We start from the raw sequence: 18,371 nt of genomic DNA on the forward strand, positions 1-18,371 counted from the left end.
TCAAATTCATCAGGATATCTGCAGTAATAAATCAACACAGGCACAATTAATTTATGCTATCCAATCTTGTAAGACGACAGAAAAAAAAGACAGGTGAATATACCCTGGTCCACGCCCATAGCACAGCTCGTTTCTCCCACCACATGTACTGTGATTGAAGTCACAAGGAAGACCAGTGTCTAAGCAAAAGGCTCCAAGCACATTTGGGCTAACATCACCACAGTTAGTTTGTCAGAAAGCAGAAACAAAGCCAGGCCTGTCCGCCATCCTCAGAGCACTCCTCACCCGCCTTGCAGAACTTGAGATTCTAGTTACAGGCCTACCAGGTTGTGCCTCAAAGTAAGATGCAAGCTCTAGTAAAACGTTGTGAACTTACGGCTGTCCTGAAGATTCTCTTTCCTTGTTCTATCTTTAGACAAACAATGTCCCTTTGTTTTAAAAACGTTGTGAACTTACGGCTGTCCTGAAGATTCTCGATCACGCTTGAAACCCTTCTAGGTATCGCATCTGAAACAAACTCTTCAGAGTAGGATCTTTCAGCAGTATCCTGTTCAAACCAATCCTCCATAAACCTTGCTGCAGCGCCCTTGTTGTCTCCACTGATCAAAGAGTTTGTTCGGCTCATGGAAGTTCCATGAGTAGCAAACCAATTGAAACTACCTACTGGACCCCACTGACCATCCACAAACTTCAAAAGAGTCATTTCTTTATCAACATTGTACTTGTGTTTGCTCCTTTCTTCTGAAGGATTGTAAAGATATGCACTTGGGCTGCGGTTTACACCAGCATCCAAGAGTTCACCTACAAGCTAAGTTTAATTAGCTAAACGAGCAAAACCGGTTTTAGAACCATCACGTATATCTATATATATAAAAATATATTTGCTTCTCTCTTAAGCTATCCACGTGGAAATTCACTCTCTGACTGACCGACACGTGTCTTTGAGTTTTATTTCTTTGGTTGGGATTGAGTTTAACTTTGAGTTTATACTATGAACAATTGACATGGCTTTTTACTCTTTAATATTATTGAATGTGTTAATTATTTCTTAATACATAGTAGATAAAAAAAAACACACACACATTACAATATGGACGATATATTATCATCAAAGCAATCTTTACCCTATGTATCTCATCCTGTGATAATTTATAAAGTAGCAACGAATCTATGAGTTCAGTAAATTTGCAATTTCCTACGTCAAAATTTTAAGTATATGAACAGTCAATAATAGTGTGTTGAATATTATATTCATATGATTTAAAAGCCTTTACAAATTTTTATTTTTAAACATACACCAAAAACTTTATGAAAGTAAATATTCATTCAGTTTCTCAACCACTTCAAATACCACCAATGCCAAAAAAATTTAATCAAGTGCACGAAAACTATAATATATTTAAAACTACAATAAATACATTAGTTAATGAAAAATCCTTTTTAAAAAATATTATGGATGCATACATAAATATTAAGAGAAATGTATAAAAGAAAATAAAAGTAACAATAACTTGAAGAACAAAATGTATAAGACTGAGAATATTTATGATTTGTGGTGTAAGATATATTCAACTTATTGTCCTAATCAGGGTGGAATAAACATTGAATAATATTTTTAAAAAAATTATATATACATATAAATATTTTTAGTGGCATGGTATATTTATAATTTCCAATATTTGGCCAAATAAAGAAAAAGGAAACTTGCATGTATATAACAATGAAAATAAAACTACTTTAAATAACTTAATCAAAACAACAACCACCACGTACAACTAAACCTGATGAACGTCCCAATCTCAAAAGAAAGATGGTATAAGAGCAAAAATCCTAAGACATGACATATAGTTTTGTACTAACAGCTTACCAACCAATTTAATTTACATAGTTCATTCAACAGTAATCAAAGCAAACAAATATCCCTAATCAAAGCAAATATTGGTAGCTTCATAGTATATTTAGTATTCAAATACATTAACATGTACAATATTTAACTAATATGTATATTTTTATATGATACAAATTTATATTAAACATTCATTTTAACTGTTTAAATTGTTTTTTAAATTTCATCCCGCCCGTAGGACGGGTCGGCCTTAGTATATTATATAAAGATGTATATATCTAGGCGACGAGTAACATAAAATTTGTAACTTTAAATTCATAAAACATAAAGCAACTAGAAAAAAAACTTGTATTCTAGCAATAATCAATCTACCAGAAAACCGAAAAAAAGTTTGCTAGAGCACAGTGTTATCATCAGTCCTAACCTAACCTTTATTGATAAAAACTGAACCAGGACGAAGGTTTTCATGAGCTTGGATGATACTGTTCTCAATTCCATCGACAAGGGCATCAAATGACTGACGAACATAGCCAAGTGATGTAACTATATACACAACATACTGAAGATAACCGCCAGGACCGGCATGGGTGTGAATACCACTGATGCCAACATTCTTTTCAATATACAGATCCCCATATCTACAAAAGACAGCATCATCACTCCACCTTCTAATACATATTCGATCTTATAAGCCATACAAGCGTCAATGTTAACAAACACAACCCGCTTCCCTTCAGGCTCAGAGACAATGAAAGTCCGAGCGCGGAGCCTGAAGTGAATACCGGAAGCGACTTGCTCCATGTTAGCGTAGCCCATCATGTTGACATCAGCGGCGAGGCTAGTGATGTCATAGCTTCCCATTCCAATCAAATACTCATAGTGAGAGTAAACTGCTCACTAGTGAGCAATAAAAGCAGTGTCGATATGTAGAAGAAACTAGTCCATAATCTGGCTAGAGATAGTAGCTCCATCATAAACCACTTGGCAATACCTTAATTCATTAAGAAACATCATTATTAGCATTAGTAACAGACTGTATCTTGAAAATCAAAATGGTTCATCTTCTTACTAATAAAACATTATTGTACTATGCTGCAAAAATTGACTATATAAACGTGAAACCTAAAATGTACTACTCCATCCTTTTCTGAATAATGGTCACTTTGACACATTTCACACAGACTAAAAAAGTAGCGGAAATATATATAAATTGTTATTAATTACATCTTTTTGACTAATAGTATTTGATATAAATAAAATTATTTATAAAACCAATGCAGTTTGCAATTAATTTTTAGCAGAAAATAAGTATAATTTGCATTGGAATTGTAAAATCATATTTTTTTTTTTGTATAACAGGAAAAAAAAGCTTATTATCAAACAGAATTAGTAATATTTTTTGTAGGGTCCAATCAATCACGTGACCATAAAACTAGTTTATATTGGTAATGATTGGTTGAGCTTTAACTTAGTATTTTAGCTTTAATCTTTCCTAAAGCACTAATCTTAATCAATCATGGTTTAGTTTTATTTTTTAAGTTAAAGCACTAATCTTAACCAATCAGGGGGGATAAAATCAGACAGCGGTTGCCATGCCCTCTAACCTAGGACGTGGTCTATCTGTTGAGAGCCCTTCTTCCATTGTCTTCCTCTTGTTGTTACTCAATGCTAGCTCCTCTTGTTGTACTTGTACTTGTTGCAGATGCACTTGTTTCGGTTCTAGTTCTGATGGTAGAGGCAAGATTTTGATTTCCATTTCTGTTGAATTTTTAATCTCTGGTTCAACTGCTGCGGTTCCATTTGAAGGTTTTTCAATCTCTTCCAACTTCTGGTTTTTCAACTTTGTTTTCATCATATGAGATTTCAGGTTGTTGAGATCAGCCAATCTTACTGGTTTCAAGAAAAACTCTTCAGCTCCTTCTTCCAAACATCTGTTTTCGTGATTAAGAAACATAAAAGAGTCGCACAACATAAGCTCATTAAACTCAAATCTTTCATTGATCTTTACCTGCTGATCCTTGCAGGAACGTTCTCAGAGGACATGGTTACTACTGGTATGCTCTTAAATGCTGCTGATTCCTGTAAAATTGTAAAACAAATGATACTATCAATGGACTGTACACATCAACTAGTAGTAAACAAATGACAACAGAGGAAAAATGTTCAAAAAATACATCTCACATATTGACATTCTCACTTTCTTGATTATATATAAGGAAAAGTGATCCAGAGACTAAGTCCGGGTGATTCGGATTTTTGGATTTTCGGTGTTATGCTCATAAGTACCATTCGGTTTTTACTAATTATCGGATCGGGTTCGGTTCGGATCGGATTTAACCAATGTTTAAAATTGTACAAAAATATATTTTTAAAAACCTCGAAAATTGACCAATTTTTTTTCAAAATATATAAATTATTTACAAATCTAATTAAAAATTAGTTAAACTATCTAAATTAACTAAAAAGTATTCAAAATAACAAATAAAACAAACTATAAAAATATTTTGAATACTCTAAAATATCTAAATCACCTTAATATATATAAAAACATTAACATATTTAACTAATTTTGGATATCTTCGGATCCTAATTCGGATTTCGGTTCGGTTCGGGTTATAACCAAAGTCCAAAGTAGTAATCTCATAAGTCTCATTCGGATATTTCTGTAAACAGTTCGGATTCGGTTTCGGTTTTTTCGGTTCAGGTTAAGGTCGGTATTTTGGGTTGAGTTAAAAAATGTCTAGGCCTACTCAGATTAATGACATTATTTATTTTGTGGTTTAAAAAGAAAAAAGAAAGATCAATTCCAAAATTAAAAGAAAAAAAATCTAAATAAATGGGTGTTTCCGTTTTCATGGCACTGTATACGGAAGAGGAGAGACAAAGAGGAAACAGAAAGGGAAACACACAACAACAAAAAAAAAAAAAAATTCCATTATCGATCCTTTCAGCTTGTTCTCAAAGGGTAAAAATTCTAGTTCGTCCTTCGATTTTTCTATGGTATCGATTTGCACCGTTGATTCGCATAACCTCCACTCTCCCTTGTTTGACCGTATATGTGATGTGTGTATTATGTATGCACAGGTTGATCGGACGCGCTAGGATTCGAGAGGGAAGACAAATGGCGAATCGAATAGACCATGAGTACGATTACTTGTTCAAGATCGTCCTCATCGGCGACTCCGGTGTCGGCAAATCCAACATCCTCTCCAGATTCACCCGAAACGAGTTCTGCCTCGAGTCCAAATCCACCATCGGCGTTGAATTCGCCACCAGGACTCTCCAGGTGATAGATCATCAATCGTGTCTTTAGATCTATCACCTCGAGATCTAATCTTGCTCATGCTTACGTGTATCTGTTTTTATAGGTCGAAGGCAAAACAGTGAAGGCTCAGATTTGGGATACGGCAGGGCAAGAGCGTTACCGAGCCATCACGAGCGCGTACTACAGAGGAGCCGTCGGTGCTCTCCTCGTCTACGACATCACCAAGAGACAGACCTTCGAGAACGTCCTGAGGTGGCTGCGCGAGCTCAGGGACCACGCCGATTCCAACATTGTGATCATGATGGCTGGGAACAAATCAGATCTAAACCACCTGAGATCCGTTGCCGACGAAGATGGTCGGTCTCTGGCTGAGAAGGAAGGTTTGTCGTTTCTGGAGACGTCTGCTTTGGAAGCGAGTAACATCGAGAAAGCGTTTCAGACTATTTTGTCGGAGATTTATCATATCATAAGCAAGAAGGCCTTGGCGGCGCAAGAAGCTGCGGGTAATCTTCAGGTTCCGGGGCAAGGTACTGCCATTAACATAACGGATTCGTCTGTGGCTAAGAGTAAAGGATGCTGCTCTACCTAGTAGTAATGACTAATCAATCACACGTTTGATTTCAAGAATCTCTCTTTTGTTATTTTACCTTTTTTTTTTTTTTTTGGTTATTGGCTTTAATTTCAGCGAGTATAGCATATGCCTTTTTGCTTCCCAGTTCTATTTTATTTTTTGGTTTTATGTTACAGATTGAAGCTTGTTTAGCTGTACTGAAACTGTGGTCATATTCCACAGTATTAGCTCTTGGCTAGCTTTGATTGTTTCACATAAGAGGCAAGAGTTTCTTAAAACAAGCGAGGAGAAAATCTCTGAACATCTTAAAATGTACCGACAACAAAAGGAATAAAATAAAAATATGGGGACCACTAAAAAAATGAGGGAGAGGGCGATGCGCACGAGGGGCTCCGTGTGAATTTAAATTTACGAGTTACGGGTCAAAAAGGTAAAAAATAAAAAGTTAGGTGGAATACAAAAGAAATATCAGACTCGCTCCAGATTTGTTGTTTTGTTTTTTTTTGCGTTCCGTGACAGTCTGTTGTTTGTTTCACTCGTGGACACTCTCACATCACACCTCTTTCTTGCTCTACATCTTCCCCATCTTTCTCTCTCTCTAGATCCATCAATGGCTTCCCTCGTCTGGCAGGTACTCATCTCCATTCTACTCTCAATCGATGTCCTCATGAGGCGATTTCCTCTTTGTTTACTCCGTCTTTCACTTGACCACATTGTGATTTTTCATTTTTCCTTGTTGTGATCCGGGGCTATTTGATTGTTTTGCCCGTGTAAATTGGAGTTATGTGTTAGATCTGAATTTGACTGTGCCAAATCATGTAGCGAAAGTATGATCGATTTTTCCAGCTTCCGTTTGTGTGTTTTGGGAGCTTAGACGGGTTTAGGGTGTGAATTTGGACGAGTGAATGATAATCGAGTCTCTCTCTGTTCAGATGGATTAACGTCTTGGTGTGATTTCATTTGGTCCTTTCTAGTAGAAGAATCGAGCAGCACTGTTCTTCTAGTTACTGTATAGTTCTGGTGTCTATGTGCCTAACAGTGGATCAGTAAAACACGTACTAATTGAGCAATTGTGTTTCATAGAAGATTCCCTTTTACTTAATGATATATGTTTTTATAGATAAGAGTGACTAAAATGGTGATATCAGTACCTTCTTTTGTTACCATCACAAGTTTTTTTTTTTTTTTTTTTGGCGCGCGAATTGTGGCAATCAAAATCTGTCGCTGATCCTTTTTGTTGCAGTACCTCGTGACACATTTTAGCGACTTTCAACTGGCATGCATTGGGAGTTTTCTCCTCCATGAAAGTGTGTTTTTCTTATCAGGACTCCCTTTCATTTATCTTGAAAGGCAAGGCTTTCTCACCAAGTACAAGATTCAGGTTAACTCTCTCTTCTTTATTCTCATTTGCTCTCAGTGGTCCTCCTCTGTATTTGCTTTGCGTGATCGTTTCAATAGGATTCTGTAAAGGTTAATCACCAAGTAATCAGTCACTTGTAAAATTGTTTTTTTTTTTTTTTTTTTTTTTGTTTCTTCCAATTCCCAAACCATGACTGGTTGTTTAAGGCAATGGTTGCCTGGTTGTGTTCACTGATAAAAGTTAAAATCTATTTGTTATGAAAGCAAATACAAGTTATCTGGTCTATTTACTCAGCTTCTCTTAATTTTCTATGATCAACAAATGCAGGCAAAAAACAACACACCTGCAGCCCAAGAAAAATGTATAACTCGCTTGTTGCTTTATCATTTCTGCGTAAACTTGCCCCTCATGATGGCCTCCTATCCTGTTTTCAGAGCCATGGGAATGCGAAGCAGTTTTCCTCTACCGTCCTGGTATTACCAGGTTCTTTAGTGCTTAAAGCCTTTTTGTTCCTTTGGGTTCTCATGTTATAAACTCTTCCTATTGGCAATTCAAAAACAAATAAATGAAAACTGTCAGTGTTGAGCATCATGAAAGAACCTGAGCGTATGTTTGATCAGAGTTTTATAAGACCCTCTTTGGTGATGGTCTTGCAGGAAAGAAGTCTCTGCCCAGATATTATTCTACTTCATCATTGAGGATTTTGTTTTCTATTGGGGTCATCGGATTTTGCATACAAAATGGCTGTACAAGACCGTCCACAGTGTTCATCATGAGTAAGTTTGTAATGTCCATCTTGCAAAATGATTAGTACTTAGATAGATTCTGAAAGAGCAACCCTTTTATGATACCCTTTTATGATACCCCAGATACGCCACACCGTTCGGTTTGACGTCAGAGTATGCTCACCCCGCTGAGATTCTGTTCCTGGGATTTGCTACCATAGTCGGGCCAGCTCTCACCGGACCCCACCTAATTACTCTCTGGTTATGGATGGTGTTGAGAGTTCTTGAGACTGTTGAAGCACATTGCGGCTATCATTTCCCATGGAGCCTCTCAAATTTTCTTCCTCTCTATGGAGGGTAAGATCACAAACACACACACCTAGCCAGCTCTCTTGAATCTAAAAGCTATAGTAGATTGTAATTAACGTAAAATTCGATAATTTGGTTACAGTGCTGACTTCCATGATTACCATCACCGCCTCCTCTACACAAAGTCTGGAAACTACTCTTCAACTTTTGTGTATATGGACTGGTAAACCCCTGAGCTATCACTAATCTCTTTGTTTTTTTTTTTTTGAAAAATAAAAGAGATTTTAACAATTCGTGTTGGTGTTTTATCAGGATCTTTGGTACCGATAAGGGCTACAGAAGACTGAAGTCTCTTAAAGAAAACAGTGACTTGAAACAAACGTGAAATCGCTAAGCTTGGATAACATTTGTCGATAGAATTGCGGATTTGCTAGTTTCTGTTTGCATCTCAGTGAAGGTCTTATTCCGCAGCCTCGTTTTCTCCTTTTATTTTACTTCCATGCTGCTTGCTGCTGCTGCTGCTGTTGTTTCTGCGTCTTAGTTTATTATGTGTTTAGAAATGCTACAAATGTGGCAATGGCAAAATACATTTGGTACATTAGCAGGCATTTGTGTTGGGCTTTTTAAGCATTTGATATGAGTCATCTAATTTGATTTGTTGATTAATATCGCCACTCTTTCGTTTTCCTGGACTGACTATTAAATGCTTATATCGATTTTCTGGGATATGTTGGAATTCAAAGCAAAATCAATCAGCCCCACAAGTTTTGGTCTGAGATATCATGGGTTTTGTATTCGGCCCTAGCCATTTCACACATAGATTCACTGGATAAAAGTAGCTTGTAACTTCGTTTGACAGGTACATAATTTTAGATCTGATCAGTAATCATGTATTAGACCAAACACTTTTAGATAGAATCATAGAACAATCAAATATTAACCAACACCGACACGTATAAAATGTGCATATGATATATGTGCATCGGTGGTCCTTGGTGGGTCACGTCCTTTCTTGTGGTGCAGGGTTTTCTAAGTTTACCATTGTGACACGTCCCAACTCTCTACCCAATTATTCTTCTTTCTCTATTCCTTTCCGTGAGATTTTGAATATCTTCTACACAAAAAGCCCCACCAGATTGCAAAGACCAAAACTAAAGTCTCTATCAACAAAAGAAAATTCCCGTTGTTGTCTGAAAGCTCACCACGCATTGCCGAATGAATGGGTTAGTCTAAAAGCAAGCAAAAACAAATATGTACATGCCTTTCATTTATTGAATTCTGAACTCATTCCATCCAGACGGTGACACATAACCCATCTTCCTTTTTTGTTTGTCCATTACACACAACTAAAAAAGCAAAAACAATGGTCCAGAACAAAACAACCCAACCACACCCGGTTTAACCGGTTTCGATAAACCGAGATTTTTTTTTCAACTAATGCTTTTTTTCCTTTAGGGTTGGGAGATGATCTGAGATGCCTTCGTCCCAGTGAAACCTCCACCACTTAGTTAACCCAATGAAAAAAAAAACAAAAGAATCATATTTTTAAAACAATGACGGTAGAGTGATGAGATTAGTGTCCAGCAACGTGTCTCTTTTTTCTTCTTCTGAGATCAACGACCACGACGCTTACGTTGTCACTGCTATGCTTAGCCAACGCCAGCTTCGTCAGCAACACTGACGCCTCCGTACATGCTTTGTCCGCGATCTCTCCTTTCTTCCCGCTCTTCTTTGACCCCACCACCGGCACCACCTTCTCCTCCTCATCTTTCCCTTCAATACATTCCGGAGTCTCTCTCCGCCTTCCACGGCCACCTCTTTTGCTAAGGTACATGTGCACCATCGCACATGCTGCCTCGTTTGTTACCACGTCCCATAATCCATCGCTGGCTAGAATCAGAAACTCATCTTCTTCGGTGCGGTCGGTCACGGTAACTTCCGGCTCCGAACTCACGTACGGTTTCAAGTAGTTATCTCCTATGGCTCGTGACATGGCTAACACGCCTAAGACTCTCGGACCATCCCAATATATCACTCTCCCTCCTGCTTTCTGGATCCGATCCAACTCATCTGGACGATCCGGCTGTTTATCTCGAACGTAAAACCAAAAGTTAAAACCACAAAATAAAAAAAATAAAAAATATTTAAGAAAGACTTCTCTCGAGTGTGAGGCTGACCTTATGATCTGTGGATAGAGGAACTGGTTTTCCATTCCGACAGAGAACTGCTCTCGAATCGCCGCAGTTCGCTACAATGATCTTCTCCGGCGTAACGACGGAGACAACAGCGGTGGATCCCACAGCGTCGCAGTCTGGCGTTTGAAGCTCGCACCTGCAGTTAGCGCTCATCACGGTTTCGCCCCAACAAACAACCTCATTGTCCATGCGCGTGAAGCTACGCTCCATCATCTTACGCCATTCTTCTTTCTTTTCGGAGAGAGCTTCCTCTTGCACTATCTCGTGAAGCCTCTCTTTACATCTCGTCGCGACCTAAGAGAACGACGTCGTATAAGATGAAATTTGAATTCAAAGCGAAAACATTAAAAAAAAAAGTGTATAAACGACGTCGTACATGAGAGCAGCCATGGCCGTCATATACTCCAAAATAGTGCCATTTTGCTCGAGAAAACTCTGTTTGCTTCCTAACAAACGACGGATGAATCGCAACCGCATCCTCCATATCTCTTCTCCTACCGCACACCGATGCGGCGCCGTATCTAGGCCTCGGATCCGTCTCTCTTACCGTTTTCTTAGACGGAATAACTGCGATAACACCAGCGTCAACGTCATCTCTCGTAACGTCCACATCAAGTAATACACTCTCGCCCGCTTCTGAATCAGGTGAGCTCCGAGAAGGTGGTGATGCACAGTTCACAATATCGTTCTCCTCCTGTTTATTACGCTTATAAACCACCTCTTTATCTTCCACCGCCGCAGCCGCAGTCTGATGCATCTCTGACGGAGATATCCTGCATCGGTGAACTCCGATCCTCCTCCTCCGGCTAGACCACGACGCTTCGTCCTCGTAACAAATATCCGTCATCACAGAATCAATAGAAAAAATAACTCTCGGATCGTCTTCGCACTAGATTGTTGATCGTCAAATATTAATTTCCGAGAAAAAATGAAAAATCTCTCTCAGATAGTTTTCTTTTTATTACAGAAGTCGAATGGTTGTGTTGTGTAAATTGTGTTAAGATAGCATGCAATTGATTGAATAAATATCATCGTTACACGTTACAAGGTAGGGGTCATTTATACACCCACGCGCCTACCGCTTCATAAATATTTTAAAATTCTTTTTTCAATTTCACTTTTTAACTTTGACTAGAGATTTTGTCCGGGCTACGCCCGGATTTATTCAAATAATATTGTATTAAATATCTATATACAATATATTACTGATATGTTATAAAAATATAAAGAGTAAATTGAGTTAGAAATGAGTAAAACTTACAATATTTTTACTATCTAAACTATGTATGAAATGGTGAACAAATATGAAATGAATAAAGAATTTAATAAATCGTAGTTATTATCCAAAATATATTTTTATACATATTTAGGTTAATAAGAAAATATATTATTAATCTCCAAATCACATGTTTCTTTGTTATGTTTTATTTATAGTTATATCATATTTATGTTTTTATATGTAATTTAGTCTTTTATAATACATTTTCATACAATTAGAATTTATTTTTCATAATTATAATAAGTCAAGCTAATTTAAATACTCACTGATTTAAATTAAACAACTTTTAAAAATGGTGTATGTGTTAAATACACTGAAAATTCTATGAAATATTATTATTACTATATGTTTTGTCAGCATTTATTATTACTATATTATATGCCAGCAATTATTATTACTATATGTTTTTATATGTAATTTAATCTTTCATAATATATTTTCTTACTACTGTAATTTATTTTTTACAATTATAATAAGTAAAGCTAATTTAAATACTCATTGCTTTAAATTAAACAACTTTTAAAACTGGGGTATGTGTTAAATACACTGAAAATTATATGAAATATTATTATTACTGTATGTTTTGTCAGAAATTATTATTACTTTAAAACACTTTAAAACTTAGTTATTAATGCATAGTTTTTGTAACTTTATATCTCATATATTTCTAAACAATGAGACTTTAAAAATACAATTGATATTTTTAAATTCACTATTTTCATTATTAGTAGACAAAATAATACATTGGAAGTATAAAAATATATCTTTTTGAAAGAAAATATTTTTCAAGAACATATATTTTGAAACAGATAGAGTATTATTCATCAGAAGTGGTTACGGATTCTACTTAGTGTAGCATTAAGGAAGAACATTATGGAATCTTGTTGAGCAATAAATAATATCAATACCTGATGTCAAAATAAAAATAAGCATATAACCTGTTAAAACAAACTATCTGAAGGCATTGGCTTTGTTAAATCAGGCGTGGATTTGTGTTGCTGCAGACTTAAATTGTTGATTAACCCTTGAGTTTGAGTTGAGCTGATTGGTATGGAATATTTATTTTCTGGTTTTATTTGAATGGTTAGCAAAAAAAGAGAACTGGTCGATTTTAATTTGTAAGTTGCTTATTTTAAGATTTAAGTTATTGGTGTTTTGATTGTGTTGGGTTTGTGATTTCTCTTTATGCAATAATAAAGTTAGTGTTAAGAAGTTTAATAAAGAAGGGAGATAACGTAGCTGTTATTGGTAGGCCATTGAAGGTTTTTCTATAGGAGAATAGACGATGATTGGTATGGTGCTAGTCCCACCAGTATCTAAGTAAATAATTGGTTACTGCGGGGTTTGTTTGTTTTTAATACTCTACTTCTGTGGTTATTCTCAATGTGGTTATTTAGCTATATCATGCACAAAGAAACAAATGTATATACCTTATAAATTTAGTGAAAAACTGTTATTTAAATGTCTGACTGAGCTACTCAAATGACCTCCTGAAATAAGGAGAAATAGAATTTTCCAAATGCCAGAAAAAATGAAAACATATTGGAGTTGTAGTCACCTATACAAAGGAACTGCAATTTCATATAAAAGCTAAATCTTGTTTCTGGGCATATGTTGTTATTCGGCCTTGCTTCATTTTTGGAGCTGTGGTTAAATCACCCGTTCAAACTTTAATAATTTAGATGACCAAAAAAAAATTCATCTCATACCTTTCCCTTAAATTTATCATAAAACAAACACTCATCTGACCAAACATATCGAGAGAAGTCTGGGACATACATTAACTATCTAAAATTGTTTCTAAATATAAAAGAACCTCAGGCTTAACTATGCTTAGAGAAAATGGCTGAAGGGAATTAAATATATGTCAAATATAAACCTGCAATCATGCCGTAGATTGCAAATCAAAACGCTTGCCAGGAAGTTCCTTCTACGACCTCAATATCTACTTCATTTAAGGCTTGACTTTGATTCCTCCTCCCATAACCGCTTGGTGGTGACAGAGTGTGGGTCCTTCTCCTCACCGGAGAGAAGCTTCAACCTCTCTATCAGTCAATCAACAAAATTGGGTCATAAAGTATGCCATGATTGTTTGTACTCAAAAAAATACATTAAGACACAACAAACGCAAGAGTTATTAGCATCAGCGTCTAAGAGACCTTCAAAGAAACATTCAAACTGGTCGAGAATCATAAGACTATGTTGCTCTGCAATCTGCCAAATCACATTAGTGAGGATCAATATATGAAACTATTTACTACAAATCATATGACAAATAACACTTTTCAAATTACTTACTACAAATCAGACGTAAATATATCACTTTTTCAAATCTTTTATTACAAAAACTTACAAAAGTGAGACAGATGGGATCCTAAATTACATGATTTCAAGCTTTGACAACGACAGATCTGGATGATTTAATACACAAAGCTGGATGATTAAATACACATAACCTCGGTGAAACTGGAATCATGAATATTGGACTTACTTGTTAATACGGAGCCGCGCAACCCAAACATCTAAAGACGAAGATCATCGAACGTGGTGTGATTAACCACAGCTGGGGAAGCGAGAGCATCGCTGGAAAACACTATTGGATGGAGTGGTAAACTGGTAATAACTTGCAGGGAGAAAAAAGTCGGAATGGGGGTGATGCGGAGGAGGCGGCCAAGACCAACCAAGGCGGAGATCGTCGAAGGTGGCATGAAGAACGGCTGACTGAGAAGAAACAGCAGTTGAGAAAATGAGATTTGAGATGTTCCAATCCTGGCTTGACGATCCAATATGTATAGCAACGACAGTGGTGGAGGTTTTGAAACGTTTGAGTTATTAAGGGTATCATTAAAGAGGAGAAGATGGAGAGGTAGCGATCTAGAAAATTAGGGTTCGAAGAAATGAGAAAGGGGAGGTCAGGTCGGCGAGGTTTCAGATATCTGTCTCTCAAAGTTGATGGGCTTTATGGCCCGATCGTATAACACGACACATTAAAAGAAAAAACGCAAAACCCAACATAGTCAATTTGTTGCTTACGTGGCAAAAGCTTATAATCTGATTGGTTAAATTTTTAATCTGACGTGGACATGCTATTTGCTCACTATATATTGCTTTTAGTATAGTATAGATTTTTCTCCCCATCTGCCTTTAAAAAATCTTTACTCTACCGACGTGACGTATCGGTCTTGTGCCTAAATAGATTAATCTTGACCGTTGATCTTGTCACTACGCTGCTTAAAATGCACCACGTAAGCATCAGTATCAGGTATGAGATATACGTGGTCCAATGAGAATGGAACAGAGCGGAAAGAGGAAGTTCCTTTCGCGCCACGATCGTGGTCCACTATTTTCTTTCTCTCTCGAAGACCTTATTTTTCTATCTTCTTCTTGTCCGAATTGTCTCTGTGCGTCTCCCTAAAGATGAAAGGTATAATCAACAAAACGCTAAAGCATGCACACGTTTATTCAAAATTTAATAAATGTTTATAATTTAATTTATTTTTTATTTTATTATATACTTTTCAATAATTTTACACCAGTGAAATTTAATTAATTCAAATATTTTCAATTAATGTTTTTCAAAAATATAAAAAAGAACTTAACAATATAGAAAATATATTTCTGTGAAATAATTTTTTTTTATTTTCGAAAACGGAGATAGTATTTTGTTTAAAAGAATTTCATTACGTTAAATCTCATTGTAGTTAACCTTGATTTGAGCTAAATTAGGTCATCTTTTTCAATCCTAACTAATTAAAATGAATCCGGAAATGGGGATGTTAGTTTTGTGACCTTCCACTTAAATAATTTTTATACTGAGAACTAATTAAACTTAGATTACATGAGACACGTTAGCTCTCATCTTAGAGGTATACCGTATACTATATGTTTCAAGAAGATAATAATATTAATATCAACCTAGGTGAATATTAAAAAAAACCAAAAAAACTTTAGTCCAAATCATTTTCTAAATAAAAGACAAGCGCATACATTCTTGGATTAACAAAATGTATTGATGGCTCGTTGAAATATTTAATGATGCACATCTTAATATTTGTATTCCTGTATTTTGCATTATCACGACTGAACAAGTTTATGGAACCAGCTGGTAGATGTGTTTCACTCAGTTAATAACGTTCTTACGGTTGTCGTCGGTTTAAGCGTTCTTGGGAATTATTTAGCCAAGAGCCTTGTAGGCTGATTCTGCGAGATTTTAGTACATTGTCATTTAGAGAAAGGATGTTGTACGTAGTCTCTCATACAGTCATACTGCTAACAAGTCTACTTCAAACGCAACTGATAACAAACCTGAATACCATACTGTGCTACAGAAGATCCAAGTCGAAATCGTAAAAGTTTAATCGTAACAAATGTTTTTGCATGCATACTAGTTTTCAATCATGCTACAAATGATTTTGTGCATGCGTAGCGTACCAGCTTTTAGTTGTAACGGATCTCTTGACTACGGTCTGTTATGAAATTTCTATATAGATAAATATTCTCTCTGTTCCGAAATATAATATGTTTATAAAAAAATTTATGTTCCAATATATAAAATATTCTCATATTTCTAGGTAATTTTAAGTTTATCAAAAACTGTGTAGTCAATCAAATTTAATAGTTTTATTTTGTAATTGATTGAATAGTTTTTAATTTATAATTTTAATGATTCTTTTAAAGAAAATGTAATTTTCTTAATAAATGTGTATTATCTAAAACATCTTATATTTAGAAACATAGGGAATATAAACTTACATGATTACGAATATTTTAATACTAATATCAGATTAAGTTACATCCCATCGTTTGTTATTGAGATAACTTACACGACACATTTGTTTGACGCATACACTGAAATTATTTACATATTGATATAAATTTATAATCTCATAGAAGGTCACTTACATAAGAAAATAAGATCGTTAATCAATAAGATCGTTTGCCTGATTGACGTAAGACCATCTCCAACCACTGACATTATTTTAGTGTCAAAACCACGCTATTTTAGTGTAATTTCAACACTAAAACCATGGTCTTCTCCAACCATAACACTAAACTTCATACTAAAATTATTTTATAATATTATATGTATATGTATTAAGTTTTTTATTTATCAATAGTGTCATACCAAATTTGATGTCAAATTTTAGTGTTGCACTAAAATAGTGTGATTTTTGCAGTTCCATTGGAGAAGATTTGGTGTAAAAATCACACTAAAATAGTGTTTTGCATTTGGATCGGAGATGATCTAATAAGTAGGGTTAATTAATAAATTGATTTGCTGGAGAAGTTCATCAGATTTGAATTCGGTAATACTGAAAACACCAGTTAGAACTTAGAGTTAGACAGCAAAGATCCCTCGGCACTGCAGAAAATCTTATGTTCAGTATTTTTGTAATAATTATTTATATATATATATATATATATTTCATACTGGATAACTCCAAATCTGTCTCCATTAAGTGGATTTGATTATACGCACGAGATCAAATTAGATTTCACGTTGTAAAGCTGAAACCGTATTCATGATAATCTCACTAGTCACTATGAAGTTGAAAGTTAGAAAGAGAAAACCGTACAGAGGACACGTAAGTGTCTTGGAGTTGGGAGTTTTTTTTAAACCGTTAAAAGGGAGAAGAAGAGAGTAAAGGCTCTTGGGCGAAGCAGTGGCCCAACCATTTACCTATACGTTTCCGCTTTGGTTCTATTCCGGCGAGTGGTCCCTTTCTTTCAAGAGAGAATTTAGAGACCCCCTTTTCACCACCGTACGCGTGTTTCAATCGTGTTTACTATTGAAGCAAATTTAGATTGAAGTTAGGTCGAGTTGCCTCTCACTCTCATTACTCTTTAAGTCAACCATGACAAAGAATCAACTGGTCTCAGTTGTAAAATTGTAACTGGTGCAGTGGTGCTTGCTTACAAACTGAATAACGCAATTTCTTATTTATTTTGGTAAAAATTATTAATGTCATCGTTTATTACCGAATCTTGTTACTTGGTCACCGAACTCGAAAGGAGAAATGTGCGGTTGTAGTTGCACGTCTCAGATTCGCAGCCGAAAAAACATCTATTGCATTTTGAAAAACAAAGTTATTTAATTAAATTACAAAAATATATACAGCTTGTAATCCATGCAGCTTTTTCCCAACATCGCCGGTTTATGGCCGAACCGTGGTAACAAAAATCTTTATATATATATATATTTATATATTTCTGTTACTATTTGAACTGTACCACACTTATCTCACAGTTGCTCCGTATATTACCATTCACAGCCTGATTAGTCTCACAATTAAAAATAATAAAAATGGTTATGCAATTGCAATAATTTAAGCAAGATCCGAATCTTCAACCGGAGAAAGCAAAAGGTGTTCAATCAGTTTCAAAGGTAGAAGTTTAGGTGTCTGAAGTGAAGAGCAAAGACCTTAAGCTTCTTTGGACATGGTTCATACGACGATGCAAGCGGCGAAGCGATGGTCAGAGTTAATCAAGATGTGGTGATAATCACGACTATGTGGCTCTACGTGGTTCTGCTGAATCAAGAGATAATGGGGTACACGTGCCATAGTTGATTTCATCCTTATCATCTTTATCTTTTGGGTTTGTAATGAGTTTAATCTGTAAAGAGTTCTGCCCGCTTTCGAAACTGTTTTGTAAAACTGGCCCATGTAGGTTTTATATAATATGACGATAGCAAAAACAAAAAGTTAATACATAACTGAATAGTTCCATCAAAAAATAAAATGAAATAACTGTGAGTATTAGTGAAATTTCAAAACTCATTAGATAACAAATATGAAGGATGATGGAATGGGGCCTTCGGT

The 18,371-nt window shown here is 35.6% G+C and overlaps 4 protein-coding genes and 2 pseudogenes across 5 annotated transcripts; 2 read left to right on the forward strand and 4 right to left on the reverse strand.

Moving 5' to 3' along the window:
* Nucleotides 1–51: 51 nt before the first annotated feature.
* Nucleotides 52–1,006, reverse strand: LOC125575505 (annotated as a pseudogene).
* On the reverse strand, nucleotides 795–2,962 carry LOC125587416 (annotated as a pseudogene).
* Nucleotides 2,963–3,213: 251 nt separating this feature from the next.
* On the reverse strand, nucleotides 3,214–4,021 carry LOC106399966 (two-component response regulator ARR9-like). The gene is made up of 2 exons (XM_013840396.3): nucleotides 3,855–4,021; nucleotides 3,214–3,777 (listed from the first exon to the last, which is right to left on the reverse strand). Exons 1-2 carry the CDS (start codon nucleotides 3,887–3,889, stop codon nucleotides 3,423–3,425), a joined length of 390 nt encoding a protein of 129 aa, XP_013695850.1. The 5' UTR covers nucleotides 3,890–4,021; the 3' UTR covers nucleotides 3,214–3,422.
* Nucleotides 4,022–4,667: 646 nt separating this feature from the next.
* Nucleotides 4,668–7,064, forward strand: LOC106402218 (ras-related protein RABA2b-like). Of its 2 annotated transcripts, none has more exons than XM_048757862.1 (4): nucleotides 4,668–4,846; nucleotides 4,931–5,132; nucleotides 5,215–6,313; nucleotides 6,926–7,064. In XM_048757862.1, exons 1-3 carry the CDS (start codon nucleotides 4,683–4,685, stop codon nucleotides 5,698–5,700), a joined length of 852 nt encoding a protein of 283 aa, XP_048613819.1. In that variant the 5' UTR covers nucleotides 4,668–4,682; the 3' UTR covers nucleotides 5,701–6,313; nucleotides 6,926–7,064. The 2 variants fall into 2 exon arrangements, with proteins under 2 accessions (XP_048613819.1, XP_048613820.1); XM_048757863.1 differs by having other exon boundaries at nucleotides 4,673–4,811.
* On the forward strand, nucleotides 6,081–8,742 carry LOC106402219 (methylsterol monooxygenase 2-2-like). Its single transcript, XM_048757864.1, has 7 exons — nucleotides 6,081–6,313; nucleotides 6,926–7,063; nucleotides 7,370–7,515; nucleotides 7,699–7,818; nucleotides 7,912–8,124; nucleotides 8,219–8,299; nucleotides 8,389–8,742. The coding sequence occupies exons 1-7, from the start codon at nucleotides 6,293–6,295 to the stop codon at nucleotides 8,459–8,461; spliced, it is 792 nt and encodes a 263-aa protein (XP_048613821.1). The 5' UTR covers nucleotides 6,081–6,292; the 3' UTR covers nucleotides 8,462–8,742.
* A 578-nt stretch (nucleotides 8,743–9,320) lies between these two features.
* Nucleotides 9,321–11,300, reverse strand: LOC125587418 (protein phosphatase 2C 3-like). The gene is made up of 3 exons (XM_048757861.1): nucleotides 10,648–11,300; nucleotides 10,254–10,565; nucleotides 9,321–10,159 (listed from the first exon to the last, which is right to left on the reverse strand). The coding sequence occupies exons 1-3, from the start codon at nucleotides 11,116–11,118 to the stop codon at nucleotides 9,650–9,652; spliced, it is 1,293 nt and encodes a 430-aa protein (XP_048613818.1). The 5' UTR covers nucleotides 11,119–11,300; the 3' UTR covers nucleotides 9,321–9,649.
* Between the last annotated feature and the right edge of the window lie 7,071 nt (nucleotides 11,301–18,371).

This window comes from Brassica napus, chromosome C5 (genome assembly GCF_020379485.1).
Source record: "Brassica napus cultivar Da-Ae chromosome C5, Da-Ae, whole genome shotgun sequence".
In the NCBI taxonomy this organism is placed as follows: domain Eukaryota; kingdom Viridiplantae; phylum Streptophyta; class Magnoliopsida; order Brassicales; family Brassicaceae; genus Brassica; species Brassica napus.

Excerpts from the sequence above, each read along its gene's own strand:
- LOC106399966 (XM_013840396.3), bottom strand. The coding sequence starts at position 3,889 with ATGTCCTCTGAGAACGTTCCTGCAAGGATCAGCAG. Across the intron at positions 3,778-3,854 it reads GTTCCTGCAAGGATCAGCAG|ATGTTTGGAAGAAGGAGCTG; the intron begins GTAAAGATCAAT and ends TCACGAAAACAG.
- LOC106402218 (XM_048757862.1), top strand. The coding sequence starts at position 4,683 with ATGGGTGTTTCCGTTTTCATGGCACTGTATACGGAAGAGGAGAGACAA. Across the intron at positions 4,847-4,930 it reads CGTCCTTCGATTTTTCTATG|GTTGATCGGACGCGCTAGGA; the intron begins GTATCGATTTGC and ends ATGTATGCACAG. Across the intron at positions 5,133-5,214 it reads TCGCCACCAGGACTCTCCAG|GTCGAAGGCAAAACAGTGAA; the intron begins GTGATAGATCAT and ends CTGTTTTTATAG.
- LOC125587418 (XM_048757861.1), bottom strand. The coding sequence starts at position 11,118 with ATGACGGATATTTGTTACGAGGACGAAGCGTCGTGGTCTAGCCGGAGG. Across the intron at positions 10,566-10,647 it reads ACGGCCATGGCTGCTCTCAT|GTCGCGACGAGATGTAAAGA; the intron begins GTACGACGTCGT and ends TCGTTCTCTTAG. Across the intron at positions 10,160-10,253 it reads CTCTATCCACAGATCATAAG|CCGGATCGTCCAGATGAGTT; the intron begins GTCAGCCTCACA and ends CGAGATAAACAG.
- LOC106402219 (XM_048757864.1), top strand. The coding sequence starts at position 6,293 with ATGGCTTCCCTCGTCTGGCAG. Across the intron at positions 7,516-7,698 it reads AGTTTTCCTCTACCGTCCTG|GAAAGAAGTCTCTGCCCAGA; the intron begins GTATTACCAGGT and ends ATGGTCTTGCAG. Across the intron at positions 7,819-7,911 it reads GTCCACAGTGTTCATCATGA|ATACGCCACACCGTTCGGTT; the intron begins GTAAGTTTGTAA and ends ATGATACCCCAG.